Source organism: Odontesthes bonariensis, chromosome 5 (genome assembly GCF_027942865.1).
Source record: "Odontesthes bonariensis isolate fOdoBon6 chromosome 5, fOdoBon6.hap1, whole genome shotgun sequence".
NCBI lineage: Eukaryota > Metazoa > Chordata > Actinopteri > Atheriniformes > Atherinopsidae > Odontesthes > Odontesthes bonariensis.
In genome coordinates this window covers 3,830,865-3,849,495 of record NC_134510.1, presented here as the reverse complement: position 1 = coordinate 3,849,495, position 18,631 = coordinate 3,830,865, and the positions used below count along the sequence as shown (strand labels likewise).

The window sequence follows — 18,631 nt, the reverse complement described above, 5'->3', positions numbered from 1 at the left end:
TGTTTATGTTAGCTTACAAAAGCTGAAAAAAAACATAGAAGAATGGACTGACAGTTGAGCCCAGGATTAATAGAGACAATATGGGACAGAGAAATAAACCCTACCAACAGATGGAATTAGGAAATTATTTGACTTGTGTATCAACTGGCCATTACATCTTTCAGTGTCCCCCCCACCTGGAATAGAGTTGTGTGGTTCATTCAACCCTCCAAAACCAGTTACTATGAAAAGAGCTGGAAATTCTGAGCTGCTGACATCTGTTACTGTGACAGTTTGACCAAAACGCATCACAAAGATCCCTTTAAGACCTCAGGTAACTCTTAATCTGCTAAAACGGAGAGAAAAAACGAATATAACAACCCACATGTCTGCAGGCATTAGTTCATCTGTGACTGGACAGGAGAACATCAATATTACACGGAACATGAGTAAATGGTGGGAGGAGACAGCAGTGACTTTCCAACAGCCCGTTTCTTTTATTCGCTCTTAGACTGTCATGCTGTAACTGCTGTGTCTAGCCATTTGAGGGTTACCGTCTGAGCCTCAGCATGGGCCACTCACCATGGCAGCATTGATCTGACTTGCTGTTTTATATATAGAACACTTTCTGCCAGTGGATTTCTGTTTTCCATTTCTTTTGGGAAGAAATGACAATCAATACTTTATGCAAGCAAAGACATCTTGAGCATCAAGCACAAGAAAAAAACAGTGTTGAAAAGCTTTCCTAGTCATGAGTCATTTGAGACCATTACATGGGAGCTGCTTTTGTGGAGTATGGCAGCACTGTTTAATATGCTAGGGTAAACTTAAGAATCAAACAAGTTTCCACAAAATCTCCCTAAAGAAATAATAACAGTTAGTGCTGTAGGAATTAAGTTACAAAAATAACAAAAGGAAAAACAAAAACAAACAAACAAAACAGTAGGCTCACTTTAGTCATGAACTAATCCAGTCCTAAGGTTAATTTCTATAGTTATCTTATGTTAGTTAATTAGAAATAAGAAATCCAAGCACAGCTTAGGGCCATAAAAAAATCTTGCTTTAGTTCTTAATACTTGCATGTTATATAAAGAAAAGACTGAATTTTGTCAATGGATGGGAGAAAAAACTTTAATCTAGCATCTATGACATCATTAGTGGTATCTTTGTCAGTCAGAGAAGGGGCAACTTACCTGCCCAAATAATTAATGGATGGTTTAAATTTTGCTACAGGGGCAGGATGGATCTGTCATGAAACTAATGCAGTTTGATAAACACACATATTGAGAAACTGTACCTCAACCTGTCACCCTTTCAAATAATTTACATAAAAAAAGACAATTGTGAGAAATTTAAAAAAAACAACAACCCCGAATGATTGGTCTGTATGATGTCGGCGTATGACATCAGTTCCCAGTCCATGGTAAGTGATAAAAAAAGACTGTATTTACATAGCGCTTTTCTAATCCATCAATTCAATTCAAATTCAATTCAAATTCAATTCAATTCAAAAATACTTTATTTATCCCAGAGGGAAATTAAATGTTGATGTAGCTCAATTAAATCAAAGAGTTATTATAGATGCTGATGGCTGTGGGCAGGAAAGATTTCCTGTAGCGGTCCGTTTTGCATCCAAACTGAAGAAGCCTTTAACTGAAGAGACTCTGTTTTCTGACAGTCTCATGGAGAGGATGTTCAGGGTTGTCCATAATTCTCTTGATTTTATGCAAAATCCTTCTTTGCATTATTGTCTCCAGAGGTTCCACAGTCGTCCCCAGAACAGAACCAGCCTTCTTTATCAGGTTGTTGAGTCTTTTTAGGTCCCTGGTTCTGATGCTGCTGCCCCAACAGATGACGCAAGAGGAAATGACGCTCTCAACAACAGACTTGTAGAAGATCTGCAACATCTTGTTGCAAACCTTGAAGGACCTTAGCTTCCTCAAGAAGTACAGTCTGCTCTGTCCTTTCTTGTAGATGGCTTCACTGTTGTGTCTCCAGTCCAGTCTGTTGTCCACATGAACACCAAGGTATTTATATTCCTCAACCACCTCCACTTCTTCTCCCATGATGGAAACAGGGTTTGATCTGACCTTGTTTCTCCTGAAATCTACAATCATCTCCTTTGTTTTGTTAACATTCAAGATGAGATGATTGTTCCCACACCATGCCACAAAGCGGTCCACCAGCTCTCTGTACTCAGCTTCTTGTCCATCTCTGATACACCCGACAACTGCAGAGTCATCTGAATATTTCTGTAGATGACAGGAGTCTGACTTGTACTGGAAGTCTGAAGTGTACAGAGTGAAAAGGAATGGTGAGAGTACAGTCCCCTGTGGTGCTCCTGTGCTGCTGATCACCTGGTTAGACACACAATTCTTCAGTCTGACAAACTGTGGTCTGTTTGTCAGGTAGTCATTAATCCAGGTGATTGTTGAGGCCTCCACCTGAGTCTTCTGGAGTTTCAGACTAAGCAGATCAGGCTGGATTGTGTTAAATGCACTGGAGAAATCAAAGAACATGATCCTCACAGTGCTGCCTGCTTTATCCAGATGACAGTGGGTTTGTTGAAGCAGGTGTATGATAGCGTCTTCAACTCCAACTCCATGGCGATAAGCAAACTGCAGGGGGTCCTGATATGTGCTGGTTTGCTTACACAGGTGGGTCAACAGGAGTCTCTCCAGGACCTTCATGATGTGGGATGTCAGGGCAACAGGTCTGTAGTCATTGATGACTGAAGGGTGAGTTTTCTTTGGTACCGGAACCAGACAGGATGTCTTCCACAACAGTGGTACCTTCTCTTGGGTCAAGCTAAGGTTGAAAAGGTGTTGCAGAATCCCACAGAGCTGCTCTGCACAGGCCTTCAGGACTCGGGGGCTGACACCATCTGGACCTGCAGCCTTGTTCCGGTTCAGTCTCTCCAACTGCCTCTTCACCTGACTTCTAGAAACAGAAAAGTGGGAGGGGGAGGCAAAGGGGACAGCAGCATCTCCTGATTGGGTTGATGACAAACTAGTGGAAGCAGAAGAATCCATGACTGAGGTGGAGGTGGAGATGTTACAGGAAAGCTGTGGGTCAGAGGAGGGTGGGATGTCTCTTTGGCTGGGAACAGGAGGGGAGGATGGTGAGCTTGTTCCTGAACTGAACCTGTTGAAGAATGTGTTCAGCTCATTTGCTCTGTCCAGACTTCCATCCATCCGATCCTCCCTCTGCTTGAGGCCTGTGATCTTCTTCATTCCTGACCACACATCTCTGATATTGTTCCTCTGCAGTTTACTCTCAAGCTTCTTTCTATACACCTCCTTGCTCTCTCTGATCTTGACTTTGAGCTGCTTCTGTATACTCCTCAGTAACTCCCTGTCTCGCTCCCTAAAGGCTCTTTTTTTCCTGTTCAATAGTTCCTTTAGCTCACTGGTGATCCAGGGTTTGTTATTAGGGAAGCATCTCACTGTTCTGGTGGGGATGGTGTTGTCCACACAGAAGTTTATATAGTCAGTCACACACTCAGTCATGGCATTAATGTCCTCTCCATGTGGCTTACAAAGAGAAATCCAATCGGTAAGGCTTCTTCAGCTTCCTCTGACCACTTTCTAACAGTCCTTTTTGTGACAGGTAGTCTCTGGACAAGGGGTTTATATGCTGAACAGAGAAAAACAAGGTTGTGATCTGATTTACCCAGGGGAGGTCTTGATTTGGAAATGTATGAATCCTTGACATTTGTGTAAAACAAATCCAATGTCTTGTTTTCTCTGGTAGAGCAGCTGACAAACTGTTGAAAAGTTGGCAGTGTAGCAGAGAGTGAGGCATGATTAAAATCACCAGATATTGCCACAAAAGAATTGGGGTGTTGAGTCTGTATCTTAGCAACAACGGAACTGATGACATCACATGCAGTGTCGGCAACAGCTGAGGGTGGAATGTAAACAGCCACCAAAACAACACTGGTGAACTCTCTTGGCAAATAATATGGACGAAAACCTACTGCCAATAGTTCAATGTCAGGACTGCAGAGACGACTCTTCACAGTAACATGTCCTGGGTGACACCATATGTTGTTGACAAGCACTGCCAATCCACCCCCTTTCCTTTTCCTGCTACTCTTTATATCTCGATCTGCTCGTACAGTCAGGAAGCCCGGCAGAGAGACGCTGGAGTCGGGTATATGATCCTGTAGCCAAGTCTCAGTAAAACACATAATGCTACATTCCCGATATTCTTGCTGAGTCCTTATCAAGGCTAAAAGTTCATCCAACTTGTTAGCTAACGATCTTACATTTCCCATGATGCAGGATGGCAGAGATGGTTTGAACTTCTTCTTTCTGTCTCTCCTCTTTGCTCCTGCTCTGCATCCACGACGCCTCCTTTTCAATTCCAGTGGGATTTCTGGCTTCAGTTGTCGAATTATTTCTGCTTTTCCAATGTTATTCAGCTGCTCCCTGTTGTAAACCACCTTGTTGCTATGGTGATGCATCATGACAAAAGAGTAAAATATACAAAAGTATTGGGAAAAATTAATCCAGCTGCACAGCATCCAAGGCAGGAAGGAACAGTTGTCCAAAAAATGCAATTTCTTCCAAGAAATAACAGGAATGAAATTTAGAAAAAAAAGAAAAATCTCAATGTGAGGTACAGAGCTACTCCAACGTGCTGCCACCCTCAGCAGCGCATTCAGTGTCTTGCCCAAAGACCATTTGGCATGTGATCCAAGTTGGGAATTGGACCAACAAACTTTTGATTGGCAGATGACCACAGAATCTAAATCTCCAATTTATCTTTAACGACTACTAACTTTTTCTATGAAAAAGTTTCCAAGTTATCTGTTTTCTTGACCTACCTTTCCATTTCTGTGGTTTATTACACATGGACTCAGGTCTGGACAATTTTCACACTTACCCTTTCAAACACGTACTGGATAATACAAGATTTTATGTACCACTGAAAATATCTTTCCTGAAATGCGCTACTGGCAGGATAAAGAAACCGAGAGAGGCCATGGTTGAAAAAATGTTTTATATCATTATCACAAGATCTCTATTTAATTATCTCTTGGTCTCAAAATAACAGAGCTTGTTTTGTAGAGATAACAGGTGAATTATGTCATCATCTTGAGATAACAAAGTTGTTTTTTTAAAGATAATTGGTCAATATATTTTGTAAGTTCAGTCTACTGAGTTAGTTTTTACTTGAATCAGTGAAATAGCCGGAAGCCTGAAGTGGAGTTGGTTAAATTCATTTCTATTCCCAGAGATGCCACAGTCATCCAATGAGTATGCCTCACAGTTTTTTTTTCTTAATATATCAGCATCACCGCAATGATATCACTTAACCAAGCACACAAACCAAATGGTATCCAAAGCCAGAAAAAAAGCATGTTATGGACGTGTTAATAAGGTTAAGAACTTGATTTTTAGATGGGGTAACGTTAAAAGTAGATTTCTCTGTAGTTTGGTAATGCACATTTTTGACAGCTGGAGGACGGACACCTGAAGTCTCCCCAATGTGTGCATGCTTGTTTGATACCTGACAAAGAGACAGTGAGTTGAGAGTTGTCAGTAACTTAATTGGAATGTGGGTTTTTCACTTTTCCACCCTAACTGCCAAAACCTGGAAAGATTTTGTAGATCACAAGCAAATAATTCGAACACCAATGGAGCGCTGGTGAGAACCCAGGATGAATATTAAGGATGTAGTATTATCTGTTTCACTGATACATAACTGCAGAAGCACATTTGAAGAATATTTAACCACATCTCCCTCTCTGCTGAACTTCAGATTTTCTAAAAGTTTGTCAATTGTTCCACAGAGAGAATAAAAACTTGGTTCTATTCTACGCAAATGGTGGATACAGCTACTGTGTCCGTCCTGCATGAGGAAAACTAGACCAGAATCTGATTATCCTTACCACCAACTATACAGCCATGGTTCAACGTGTGATCATTTATACCTAGACAAGATGGTCTCAGGAAGTTTCCCTATCTTTCTACGGTCAGGGTTGAAGACAATATCATCTACCTACTTCAACAAGCCCACTTTCGTCTGGACAAAGCAGGCAGCCCTTTAGGGGATCATGTTCTTTGATTACTCCATTGCTTTCAATATAATTCATGCTCCACTGCTACGGGAGATGCTCCAGAAAATAGAGGTGGATATTTCCACAACCACCTGGATTATTAACTACCTTAAAAAGCTTCATAGAGTGGGTTTCCATGGCTGAGAAGCTGCATCCAAGCCACTCATCACCAAGTTCAATGCAAAGCGTCGGATGCAGCGGTGTAAAGCACGCCGCCGCTGGACTCTAGAGCTGTGGAGACGCCTTCTCTGGAGTGACGAGACTGGGTTTGGCGGTTGCCAGGAGAACTGTACTTGTCTGACTGCATTGTGCCAAGTGTAGAGTTTGGTGGAGGGGGTATTATGGTGTGGGGTTGTTTTTCAGGAACTGGGCTTGGGCCTTCAGTTTCAGGGAAAGGAACTCTGAATGCTTCAGCGTACCAAGAGATGGCCCCTGAGTGAGTTTGGTGTGGAAGAACTTGACTGGCCTGACCTCAGCCTGATACAAACTCCATACAGAAAGGACAGAAAGGCCGGGAATTGAACCTGGAACCCTTTTGCTGTGAAGCGACGGTGCTAACCACCACAACACCGTGCAGCCCCCCAACACTATCCCAATCTTTCGAATAGCCATGTTCAGAAGACATGAGAGGCATTTACATTCCATTGCACTCGGAGAGAAAAAGGAATAGTTGATTTAAAAACAAGAGAGATGACTAAATCAAAGTGTAAAGTATATATGGTTCACATCCCAGTTACACAAATCGTTTTAGAATGCCAATGAGTTGGCCAAATTAATGCATTGATCTGGTATCAGCTTCTCAAGTCTGAGGACTTTTTGCATATCTAATTTTTTTCTTTTTTTGTGTAATCAGTAAAATACTTTTTTCTAAACAGAAACTGGTTAACTGAAAAGTTACATTACATAATAAAAAATGTGTACGTAAATGTTACGCCTGCAGATTTATTTCTACTGTACATATAATCTGGCCCAGACTAGGACAGAATCACTTTAACTTCATGATGCATCATGATCAAATCATATTTAGAACCTGCTCAATAATCCTACTGTGAGCTTGTCATTCGCTGTTGACATACTTGAGAATCTAAAGTGTCAGACAATGTGTGTGTCAGTGCAAGCGTTTGTTGTTTGTTGCTTCGAATGTCATTATGTTATATTTTGATATAAAGAGCACATTGGGGAAATGTCACAAACCTCATGTAGCGTCACCAAAAATGGACAGCACTGCCTGACTTTATTAAAAACAAATAAAAAAAGGCCATAAAAGCCAAATGCCAACTCAATGCATCATCAAAAATATCTTTATCATTATTAAATACACAATGGACGATGTCAAATGCTGTAGATTATGCCTCTTACCACAGTAGCCTGTCTCACTTTTTTGCTGAAACAGCAATGATGAGGATGAGGACAGAGAGGATAATGGCTCCAGCCACCAGGAGATAACACTTCCTTTTTCTTAACTGCCTCTGTAGGGAGAAAGAAATGTGTTGGTTGGTTTGGAGTTAAAGACATACGGACAGAGTGTTCCTAAGAAAGAGTAGATGGGCTCATACTAAAGCCATTTTCTCTCACTCATGTTTTGAGACCCAGTAGAAGTATGAGTTTGTGCATTTTTCTGAAGCGCTACACCGTAATGCCGCTACACAGTGTGGCATTATTGGAAATCCCCTGCCAATATTTCTGGCTGTTCGTTCCCTTTCCCAGCTGCCATCCTGTGAGAGGCAGGGTACACGGTGGACAGATCGGCAGTCCATCACAGGGTATGATGAAAACATATTAGGTGAAGTACTTGAAGTGCCTTTTTTAAATTTTTGTAGTTTTACAACAGCAGACCCACATCATAGTGTAAGTGTCGGCGGTCTCTTGTTGCTGAACCTATATCTCTTCATAGGTCCACGTGAATTTTCCCCCTCGTCTTTTCTTGACCCCATGATGTTTTGACAGAGGAAAAGGAAAAGTGCTGAATGAAAAGCTATACAAAGTTTTATGTTGGTTTTTTTTCTTTTTTTCTTTAGGTGTGCTTAGACACTTTCTTTCAGCAAAATGTGGACTTTCACATCAAATGCAACACCTTTAGCCTCGTTTCCACTATGCAGAACGGTACGGGTCGGTACGGGTCGGTTCAGAACGATTCGCTTATTTCAGTGTTTCCACTACCACGAAAGCGTACCGGTCCCATAGAACCCGTTACCATGTCTGTAACCCTTCTGCTTGGGGTACCGAGCACACAGGACCGGTTCCAGGCTCTACTCTCCGTTGTTGGTGAGGAGGCTGTGCAGCGGGAGCTCGATGGCGCTGAGCCAAACCAAAAAGTTTTCCAGCTGATTGCCGCAGAAATGTCAGAGTGGTTTCAACCGGACCGCGAGCCAGTGTGGCATTAAGCTGAAGAAGCTTGGAGGTGGTTCCAAATTATGGATGTTATTTGCTATTTACGCTTGGGCACGCACTCCGCCCACTCCTGAGGGTCCCCTTTGTACAGTGCTGACCCCATAGCGACCCGACCCGTACCGCACCGTTCTGAACTGACCCGTACCGGACTGCATAGTGGAAACGAGGCTTTTGAGTAAAGGTGTGTGCCATGTTAATTAAAGTTTTAGAACTTCACCGCTATGAAAACAATAAGTTCCATTTGAATTCTCTGACTGATGCTTTTGTTGTACTGTCACTTCTTCAAATACCACATTTTTAATACTATAGCACTAAAACTCAAAGCTTCCCATCTCTGAGTAGAAAAAGTCTCAAGAAATCGGATGTATTAGTTAGTAACTTGTTCATTTTTTTTACATACAGCCTACACAGGAAACACAAAGGTATCTTTTTTAAATTTCTTCTTTTTTCAAAATTTTAGGTCACAGTTTTTAAAATTACATTGTATAAATTTTGCATGATGTTAAAGGAAGGACAGGCACAATGTTACAGTTAATTAAATTATGAGAGAAAATTCAGCTTTTCACCATCATTTCTGCATATCTGAAAGCTCCAGCCCATTGTGCATTACCAGTCCTGTAATTGCCCAGGTCCAATTTAATAACCACAAAGCAACAACACCCAAGCTGCCCTTTATGTTTTCCAATTCATCAGTTCAACCCCCCACTCCACAAAATGTCATGCACTCAAAATGTGCACAAATAAAAAGGATCAAAAAGACTTTTTGAGAAGGAACAGAAAAGAACAAGAAAAATGGTAATTCAGCCACATGAGAGTAATACAACTGTAAAGGAAACTGATGATTCCATGCGATGTTAGAAATACTGGCATGGATGAAATTAAATTAAAAGGAATTAAATGAAGAAATATTTTCCCAGAGGAAAAATTCCCAAGTTGCTTTTTTTTCTTTCCATCAGTGATTAGAAGCTGTCATTTGGTTTGGTTATTGCTGCTGGCAGCCTCCTGTACCACTCGTGCTGCAGCAGAGCCGGGGAAGACTGACGGCTCCATTGTTTCAACATGATGCTAAGGACAGGGAGCGCAGTACTGTCCAATACGTGGCTGCAAAGCAGATTGCACTCTCTACCACACACTTGTAAAAAAATATGTAACATCTTACTGTAAACATTCATGGGTTTAAACTTCCACTTCCTTTCTCATGATGGAATTAGTGTTGAGTTAAGGTTCAAGTTCTCACATCATACCACAAAGTAGTTGACTAGTTCTCTGCATTCGGTTTCTTGTCCATATAGAAAATGGATGGATGATCGGAGCTGTAGCTCTCCTCCACTATGGCATCTAGCATGAACGAGAAAACTTATATGTTTGAGCATGCACATTAGATATTTTTGTTGTTGTCATAGGGTCAGCACATTGCACATTATGAATTCATAAGCTATAATACTTACATTTGGATAATAAATTATATTGCCTTCTTTATTTTGATATTTTTCGACCAAATAGAATTAGTTGTAATCAGAGTTTTACATTAAAGGTGGAGTAGGGGATCTTTTTCTGAAACATTTTTTGACATATTGCTTGAAATACTCTTCACACCCCCATTGTAACCAATTAATTAAAAGTTTTCACACAAATATGAAAAGTTTTAGTGGCCTCTAGAATGTACAATCTAGGAAAAACAGTATCCAATCATACTGAACGAACAATTCACAATGATTGGATTCTGATGCCGTCTATCAAACTGCAATCTGCTCCTCCCTCCCCCTCCTTCCCCCTGTGCGCGTACCCTTCTTCGTGAACGAATTACACGTCGAGAAGCTTGGCAGGAAGCTAAACTAGAGCCAGCTTGGCTAGCACCTAGCATTATTAAACGTATAGTTAGCATAAACTAAATACTAAATACTAAATACAGCAACGATCGATGCTTGCTGTCAGAACAGCGCTCGTGCACCTTCGTGCTCGTGCACGTTCATGTACTCTAAAGGCGTGGCTTCGGGGGGAAAGTGAAGAAAAGGGTTGGGACTTTTTACCTGTGTATTTTCAAAATGCAGCTTCACTGGACTCAAAATCCAGGATCTCCTACCCTACCTTTAAGTCACATTGTTCAAGATTTTTTGATTTATGAAAAGTAAATATCGTACAAATTGTCTCTAAAATGTATACCAATCGGACACATAATTATAATAACTAACAGCTAATTTGAAAGACTTGTGTCATGTTAAAAAGCAAAGTTTTGCTCAGAAAAAATGTGATCCTGGCACTTAAGTGGATGAATCTGGTCTGATCTGGATACAGCTGGGTCCCAACAGGTCAGGAATATTTGGGGAAAACAGTTCCAACCCGTTCACTTATTGTGGCTTGTATTGTATTTCTGTTTGTAATTCAAAAGTTGGACACTACTACTACTACTACTACTACTACTACTACGAAGTAAAAGCACATATTTAGCTGTTTTTTTAAAACTCTGAAAACTATTTTTCAGAGTCTCCAACGAATAAAGAAATTAAAAGTGATGCTGTATATAATCTAGAAGCAAAGCTAGAAACAATGTGTTGAATAATTGGATTAGTTTCATCATTACAGTGTACTTGTTTTTTTAATTTCAAATACTTATTTACTATTAGCTATCCATTGTGCAGTTTTTATAACCTTTTGTAACAGAGATGTGAGTAAGAAAAATAATTCCACTTGTTTTTTGAGTCGAACGTAGCCCCCATCACACCCATCATACACACTGATGATTGAAAAAGAGTTACAGCTTGCCTATGGTTTACAATAATATTTCTATTAATTATTCATTTTACTTTGTATTAAGTAAGAAATATTTTAAACTTCATCAGTTAAAAAAGTACTCAAAGATGCACACATGCTTTGGGGGGCAGCTATAGCACAGGAGGAGGAGCAGTTGTCTGTCGATGAAGGGTATGAGGTGTAAAAGCAATTTGAGTGGTCCACGTAACAAACACCACGTTTCGTAAACATGATTAAGGCCTTATTTTATCTTATTGTACCACTCAACTGATGTTTTTTTTAAATAGTTTTTCATTTCAAAAGGGTCAATTATCATATTAAGCACGGCATATAGGTTTTATTGATCCATGTCAATTAATTGCCATGGCTAAAAAAAGAAAAAGAGGCGTTGGCTGTGTTAAACTGAAATTATTGCAAGAAATAGCGTAAAGAGCTTGGGTTTGGACTTTTTTTTTTTTTTTGCTCCCCGTCTCCTCAGGCGGTGACGAAGTGTCGGAGCACAAAATCTATGTTGTTTTGAAATGCTTTTTCTTCCTTTTTTTTCTCAGCCTGTTTTCTGCTACAAAGGCAGGGAAAGCGGCAGCGTTAGACCAGAGCCGAGGCTGGAGTCTTTAAATCCTGACGCGCTTCAAAGCACGGAGAGAGCAATTCATCTTCTTATCTGAGACTCAAAACAGGCTTTCTGTGTGCAAGAGAGAGGGAGAGGGGGAGAGCAGAGTGGGGGAATAAAAAATGCTGTCGAGTAATTTTCCGTTTAAATGTTCCACTCCACAACAATTTGCATAAGCAGCCCTGCGTCTGTGATAAGAAGATTGGTAATTTTCAAAGGCTCTGTGGGGATTGAGAATTAAAAGCCTTTCTCCACTATCTCCCCTCATGCAGCTGGCCACCACAGATTCCCCTGCTTCTCTCACGCATTTCCTCCTAAACTACGCCTTATAAACTTTCTCTGCCTTTCTGCCACTCTCTTCTTGTCTCTTCTAGGTTTGACTGTACAGAGTTGCTCCTTCCCTTTAAAACGGCATACTCTCTCAGACTCTTCCATACACTTTTTCCAGTCATTTTCAATGCTTGCACATCCCGATGCTGCTGTTATTTCGGAAAAACAAGAAAAAAAACAAGGTAGAAGGGGGACATGAAAGAGCTTAGTGTAACAAATGAAGTGCTGTGGCATTTTTAATCCACAGTTTTACAGATTGCAGAGCAGGCTAAGAGGCAAGACTGGGAGAGGGGGGCAGATGGAGATAGAGCAGGGATGCTGTTATCAAAGCTGACTAAATCGTTGGGAGAATTCGTCCTTAGTGTCTGCACTTCTGGGCCTATGGGTGGTGCAAGCCCTCAGAGAAAATACTGTCTCCTGAATACCTAGTGGTGTGGTGCACATTACACAAAGTATGTGCACGTTACACAAATTATATCCACTTATTTTTCAGTCATTATTGAGTATAGCCACTTCTGAACCTCCTCTTGATATATGCTTAAGAACTGATTTGTTATTCATCTCTGCCTATCACTGCCTTTCACTGGCTAGCACTAGTTCCATTAAATGGATGGGTTGGTTATGTTCACACATAGGATTTGTGCACTAACTTTGTACTAACCCTTGCTTCCCGAAGTGAACAAGCAGAAGATATGCAACAATATGCAAATACTTGTTTTTGTGACAACTATAGTCCAGCAATTAAGGGTAAATCCATTGCCTCGGGCACCAGTACATTTTCCATTTAAACTCACATTTACAGTCCAAATTAAAATTAATCAATTTTATCAAGTATTTAATTTAATCAAGTAATAGTTCACATTTTATCTGGGACATAATAAATGTGAATGAAAATGACCAATATGCAGATAGATTTAGAGAAATTGAAGTCAGCATCCTTCACTGTAATGTTGATTGCAAATAAAAGTTGACTATGTTTTACTGTGACTTTTATACTGCAACATGCTCTGAAGCAGTATAACATCACCAGAAATGATCAAAAATATAAATAAAATTGGAAAAAAAAAAAAATAATTTTTGCATTAAATAAAATAATAAATACAACATAAATGTTATGAAACCAAATTTCAGTTATCATCAGGTGCCCAGGTCCTGTGGCTGCAGAACCAGCCCAGATCATCAGCCCTCCACCGCCGTGCTTTACAGCTGGTGTGAGGTGTTTGTGCTGATATGCTGTGTTTGGTTTCCTCCAAACGTGCTGCTGTGCATTCTGAGCAAACATCTCCACTTTGGTCTGCTCTGTCTAAAGGAGTTTGGGCCTCATGCAAAAACCGTCCGTACGCACAGATTTGTTCTTAAATCTTACGTACGAGTGATTTAAGAGAATTTGCGCATTCACCAATCTTTTCGTATTTGACGTTTTCTTTCAGGTACGAACAGAATTTACGAGTGATCAAGACCTGTCGTAGGAGATTCGTAAAATATTCCGCTGTTATTCCAATCAAGTTTGCTTGACCAATGGATTGTACATTTAATTACTTTGAAGCAAACATAAATAAATATATACATTATACCCCATAATGATGCTGACATTATTCTGTTTGACTTAAATTATGCACTAATGGAAGGTTAATTTGACTCTGTACAAAACAAGGTCAATGGGAAGTGTAACCAGCGACTGACTTGTTACTTTTGGATGCCTTAGCGCGTCAGGCTCTTGAAGAGAGCGTGTAGATATCCTTGTGGTGACAGACGAATGGCTGACATTGCGATTTAGATTGCCAGGGACTGTGCTGCTGCAAATATGCAGCTTGCTAGAGCCACAACTCCAGAGAGAAACACGCCGATCAAACCCAATTCCACCACACGTCCAGGTCCTCACCATCTTTGGATTTTTGGCCACTGGAACCTTTCAGAGGGAGATTGGAGACAGATCGGGGGTGTCCCAGTCCTCTGTGAGTTGTGCGCTCCCCTTGGTCAGCAAAGCTCTCATCAGTTTATCACCCACGGTACATCAGATTCCCATACACCGCAGTCCAACAAGTACAAATTAAGAGGGACTTTCATGCCTTGGCTGCACTGCCAAACATAATGGGAGCAATGGACTGCACACGTATACGCATCAAAGCACCCGTGCTGCTGTGGAGCGCACTGAGCTGAAGGCCAGGTGGGTGTCTCCATACAGCGGGGGGGCAAACTGCTCTATAGCCCAGAGAAGGCATGCCAGATTTGCACAATATTGCCATGAACGAGGGTCTCCTACTATTCCCACCCATTTTTACATAAAATGTAATGTAAAAAAATATTACACATGAATGTAAATAATGTATGTAAATTTAAAAAAAATCAAATAATGTAATGTAAATAAATAATGTAAATGAATAAAAAGCTTGTTGCATATCTGCAACTGTGGGTGCTACAAGGTTAAATGCGCACGGGAGATTGGACCGAAAAAAAAAATAAAATAAAATAATTTCAGTGCAATCTGTTGGTTTCCTTAGCTAGGAAATTGTTTTTGAATTGGCTCTATATGAACGAATTGGATTATTTTATAAATAATAATTATGATTACAATTGGCTTGAATCGGACTGTATTATCTAAGTGCCCTGAGATGACATTTGTTGTATTTGGCGCTATATAAATAAAAATGAATTGAATTGAATTGAATTCATCATTTACGCAGGTCGTTTATACACTTTTTCCGAAGTTAAGAGCGTTTGTTGAATCTGACGTGGCGTGTTCGTACGAGACCTTCGTACGAAAAAAAGTGAGAGAAATTTAGAATAAAAATACGAAAATATTCTTGCACGAGGCCCAATGTTCCAGAAGTCTTGTGCTTTGTTCAGATGCAGCTTTGCAAACCTAAGCTGTGCTGCCATGTTCTTTTTAGAGAGAAGAGGCTTTCTCCTGCAGCCCTTCCAAACAAGCCATACTTGTTCAGTCTTTCTCTAACTGCTGTCATGAACTTTAACCTTTAACATGCTAACTGAGGCCTGGAGAATCTGAGATGTAGCTCTTGGGTTTTTGACCATGGGGTGACCTTGCTGGGACGTCCACTCCTGGGAAGATTGACAGCTGTCCTGAATGTTTTCCACTTGTGAATAATCTCTTTCTCTGTTAAATGATGGACTCCAGATAGTTTAGAAATAGCCTTATCACCGTTCCCAGATTGATGAGCAGCAACAAATGCTTCTCTAAGATCATTGCTGGTGTCTTTCCTCCTTGGCATTGTGTTAACACACAACATGAGAACATATTCATTCATTTTTGTCTATTTATTGAATTAACAAAGTAAAATGTCATGATATTTGAATGCAGAAGGGGACAAGACTATTCTGCCTGTCTAAAAGCGATAAACCAAATTAGTATTTTAACTAAGATGTTTAAATTTATTAAATGTTACAAATTGTATGCTCAGAAAAATAATAGCAATACTCACCTCTTCCTAGTTGTATTGGCAGGGCAGGGGAGGTAAAGGAGGGATATGGGCCCAAATAACTGCTTAACCCATTTAGGCCTAAGACGCCTGGAAAAGAATGCCTGTAAAACCTATGGGCGATTTCAGAAAGACCCCCTAAAACCTGAAGTTTTTCTGGAAATTCAGCAATTGTGTCAACACCTACTAAATGATGGATTTCTCAGCCTCTGTAGCAGATAGAAACAAAATTCAAAAAGTATTTGAGAGCTTACACCTGTGGCTTTCTTTGGAAATTGAGTTTATTTACATACACCTTCACGAAAATAGAAAATGTAAAAAGTAAAGTGCAGGAACAGCACTATTTTCAATTAGAAAACAGTAATAAAATAAAATTTAATTTTATATTTAAATTGTTTATTTATCTATTTATTTTATCGCCAGTAATCTCTTCGTACTGGCAGCACAAGGAACCCATACACATTCCAATAAACGTTTTCAACTCCGGCACAGTTACGTGTGACCACCTTGCCATCTTTGCTCGAGCTGGAGTCTGAAGTACCTGCTCACTGTATCTATTCGTCTCGGAAACGAGATGCGCCCAAAGCTCCTCAGTAAAAATATGATTAAATGCCTGCAACGGTGTGGCATCTGCAGGTAAATCGACTTTCACCCCTGGTGTGCGGTTGAAATCTCTCCGTCGATTACGATTAAGATAACCGAGTTACCTTTAGACTGCGGTAAGCTCGTCACAAAGTCCAAGGCGATGTGTGACCAGGGTCGATGGAGTACAGGTAGAGGTTGAAGTTTTCCAGCCGGAGTTTGATAGGAGGATTTAGCTCTGTTGCACTTCACACATGCCGGCACAAAAGAGCGGGTATCTACAATCATACTGGGTCACCAAAATGTTGTGTTAATACCAGGATGGCAAGTAAGATGGGACGAGTGTCCCCATTGAAGAACCCGATATATCACTGCCGCTGGAACAAACATACCATCAGGAGGTCCTGTAGCAGGGTCTGGCTCGAATGACTGAGCCTCCCGCACCTTCTCCTCTATATCCTTTGCAAGGGTGGCCAAATTACCAGGGGGCTAAATAGTCTGTCTCGAGAGAATCTGTGACTGAAAACTGACGGGAAAGAGTGTCAGGCTTAACATTGCGGGACCCAAGTCTGTAGGCAATTGTGAACTCAAAACGCTCCAAAAAAAAAGTGACCATCAGGCCCGACGCAAGTTTAATCTTGTAGCTCTTTAAATGTAAGAGAAGTTCTTATGGTCAGTTCACACAATAAATAGATAATTGGCCCCCTCCAGCCAGCGTCACAGTTCCCCACATTGTAGTTTCGTTCTAATGGGATAACTGTCTGGAGAAAAAAAAGGACATGGATGTTGTTTCTGATCAGTCTCAAAATATTGGGACAGTACAGCTCCTACCCAAATGTCAGACTTCTTAGAACAAGACTCAAACTATGTTTTGGCCAGTGTTGTACCACTCAGGTAAGGCAACAATCTGGCAATGAGGACACTGCAGACTGGAGCTTAAAAAGGCAAATATAGGTGATCTTCAGCAGGTGAGACGAATCCTCGATCAGCACCACCACCACCACCACCCCCAACAGGAACTCCCTCAGCCACACCAGAGGATACAAAAAGGAGACATAACAAAATAAAAGCCACACAAAAACACGACTCCTGACATAGTCTTCTGAGCAAGCACAAGTTTGTGACAAACTGGTTGCAGACAATGTTTTAAACAGTCCTTTCACTTTTTGAATTCCTGTTCACTTCTGAATGGTTAGGTGTTAGGTTACATCATCACTTGTGTATTTAATAGGCATGGGTTTGGATTCCCATCATGTCATATGGAAGCTGCCATACAGGAAGCAAGAGTCAATTACCATCTCTCAATTTAAAACTATAGATTGTGAAACTACCATCTTCTGGTGATTGGGACAAAACGTACCTATTAAGTTTTTTTCTGTCCAGACTGAAGTGAAAGAACATTTGGGCTAATTAGGTCAGTATGCATAACAGTTAACTATAACAGTATTGTCTTTTTGTTGCAACAATAGTTTTGTTTTTCTAACATGCTTTACATTTTTTTGGTTTTGCAGAGCACTTGCCTACTGTCCTTGTTTATGAAATCCCACTGATGAAATATAAATCAGAGTGCTGGTCTAAACGAAGGAGATGGCAGAGGAAGATTAATGGCTTGTAGTTAGACACCTGGACACGTGTTTGAGGTGCAGACTGCCTGGTTACTTCCACAGCGAGTGCCTGCTGAAGGTGCTTTGCCATTTCACACCCAAACTTGCTCACACCTTGCCCTGTTAAGAGTTCAAATGCCAGGGCTGACTTTGTTGTCATTTGGTCTATAATCTAGCTTTGGTGAAGGCATCGATGTAAAAATATAGTATGTGATAAATGCAAATTGAGCACTTAGCCACTGAGTGCTATCGATCACACTTCCATAATTTGTCAGTCTCTTCTCTGACTCATGTAAACAGCTCTGTCTTTACAGAAGGATTATATTTTTCAGACAGGTGTGATTAGCCCTGATCGAAGTCTACTATATATTTTATTTTCTGAGCTGTAGCCAAGTCAAAAGTGACATATTTTTTTGTTGTGTGAAATGAAATTTTTTATTTTTTATGTAGAGTTTGGAGAGTTGCAGTGTGGCTCGGTGTGTGTGACGCCTGTGTGTTTTTCTTCTATTCAAAAGGTATGTTGGTTCAGCTCATGTTCTTTTCAAAATATATATTTTTCCACTATAAAAAATGTGTTAATGTGGGTGAAATTATTTATTTTTTTACACTGAGAGAAGTGGTAAATATTTAATGCATTTTCATTGCATTTGGAATTTTGTTTTATAAAGCACACTGCCTTCATATTAACTTTGATACAGTATGAGCTATACAGTATTGTGTAATATACAGTGGAAAAAGAGCTGTGTGAGCTCTGAACTGAGTGTGGAGAGTTGCAGTGTGGCTCGGTGTGTGTGACGCCTGTGTGTTTTTCTTTTATTCTGAAGATTAAAAGCCCCATCGATACTCAACACCAGTGTGCGTCTCACTCGTCAACACAACA

At 40.4% G+C, this 18,631-nt stretch overlaps 1 protein-coding gene across 1 annotated transcript in view; it reads right to left on the bottom strand.

Annotated features, from left to right (window-relative positions):
- tsnare1 (T-SNARE Domain Containing 1) overlaps positions 1 to 18,631 on the bottom strand; it is a 380,158-nt gene that overhangs the window by 42,427 nt on the left and 319,100 nt on the right. The window contains exon 11 of the mRNA XM_075466546.1: positions 7,406 to 7,515. Within this exon, the coding sequence (XP_075322661.1) occupies positions 7,420 to 7,515 (96 nt within the window). The 3' untranslated portion in view covers positions 7,406 to 7,419. The remainder of the gene's footprint in view (positions 1 to 7,405; positions 7,516 to 18,631) is intronic.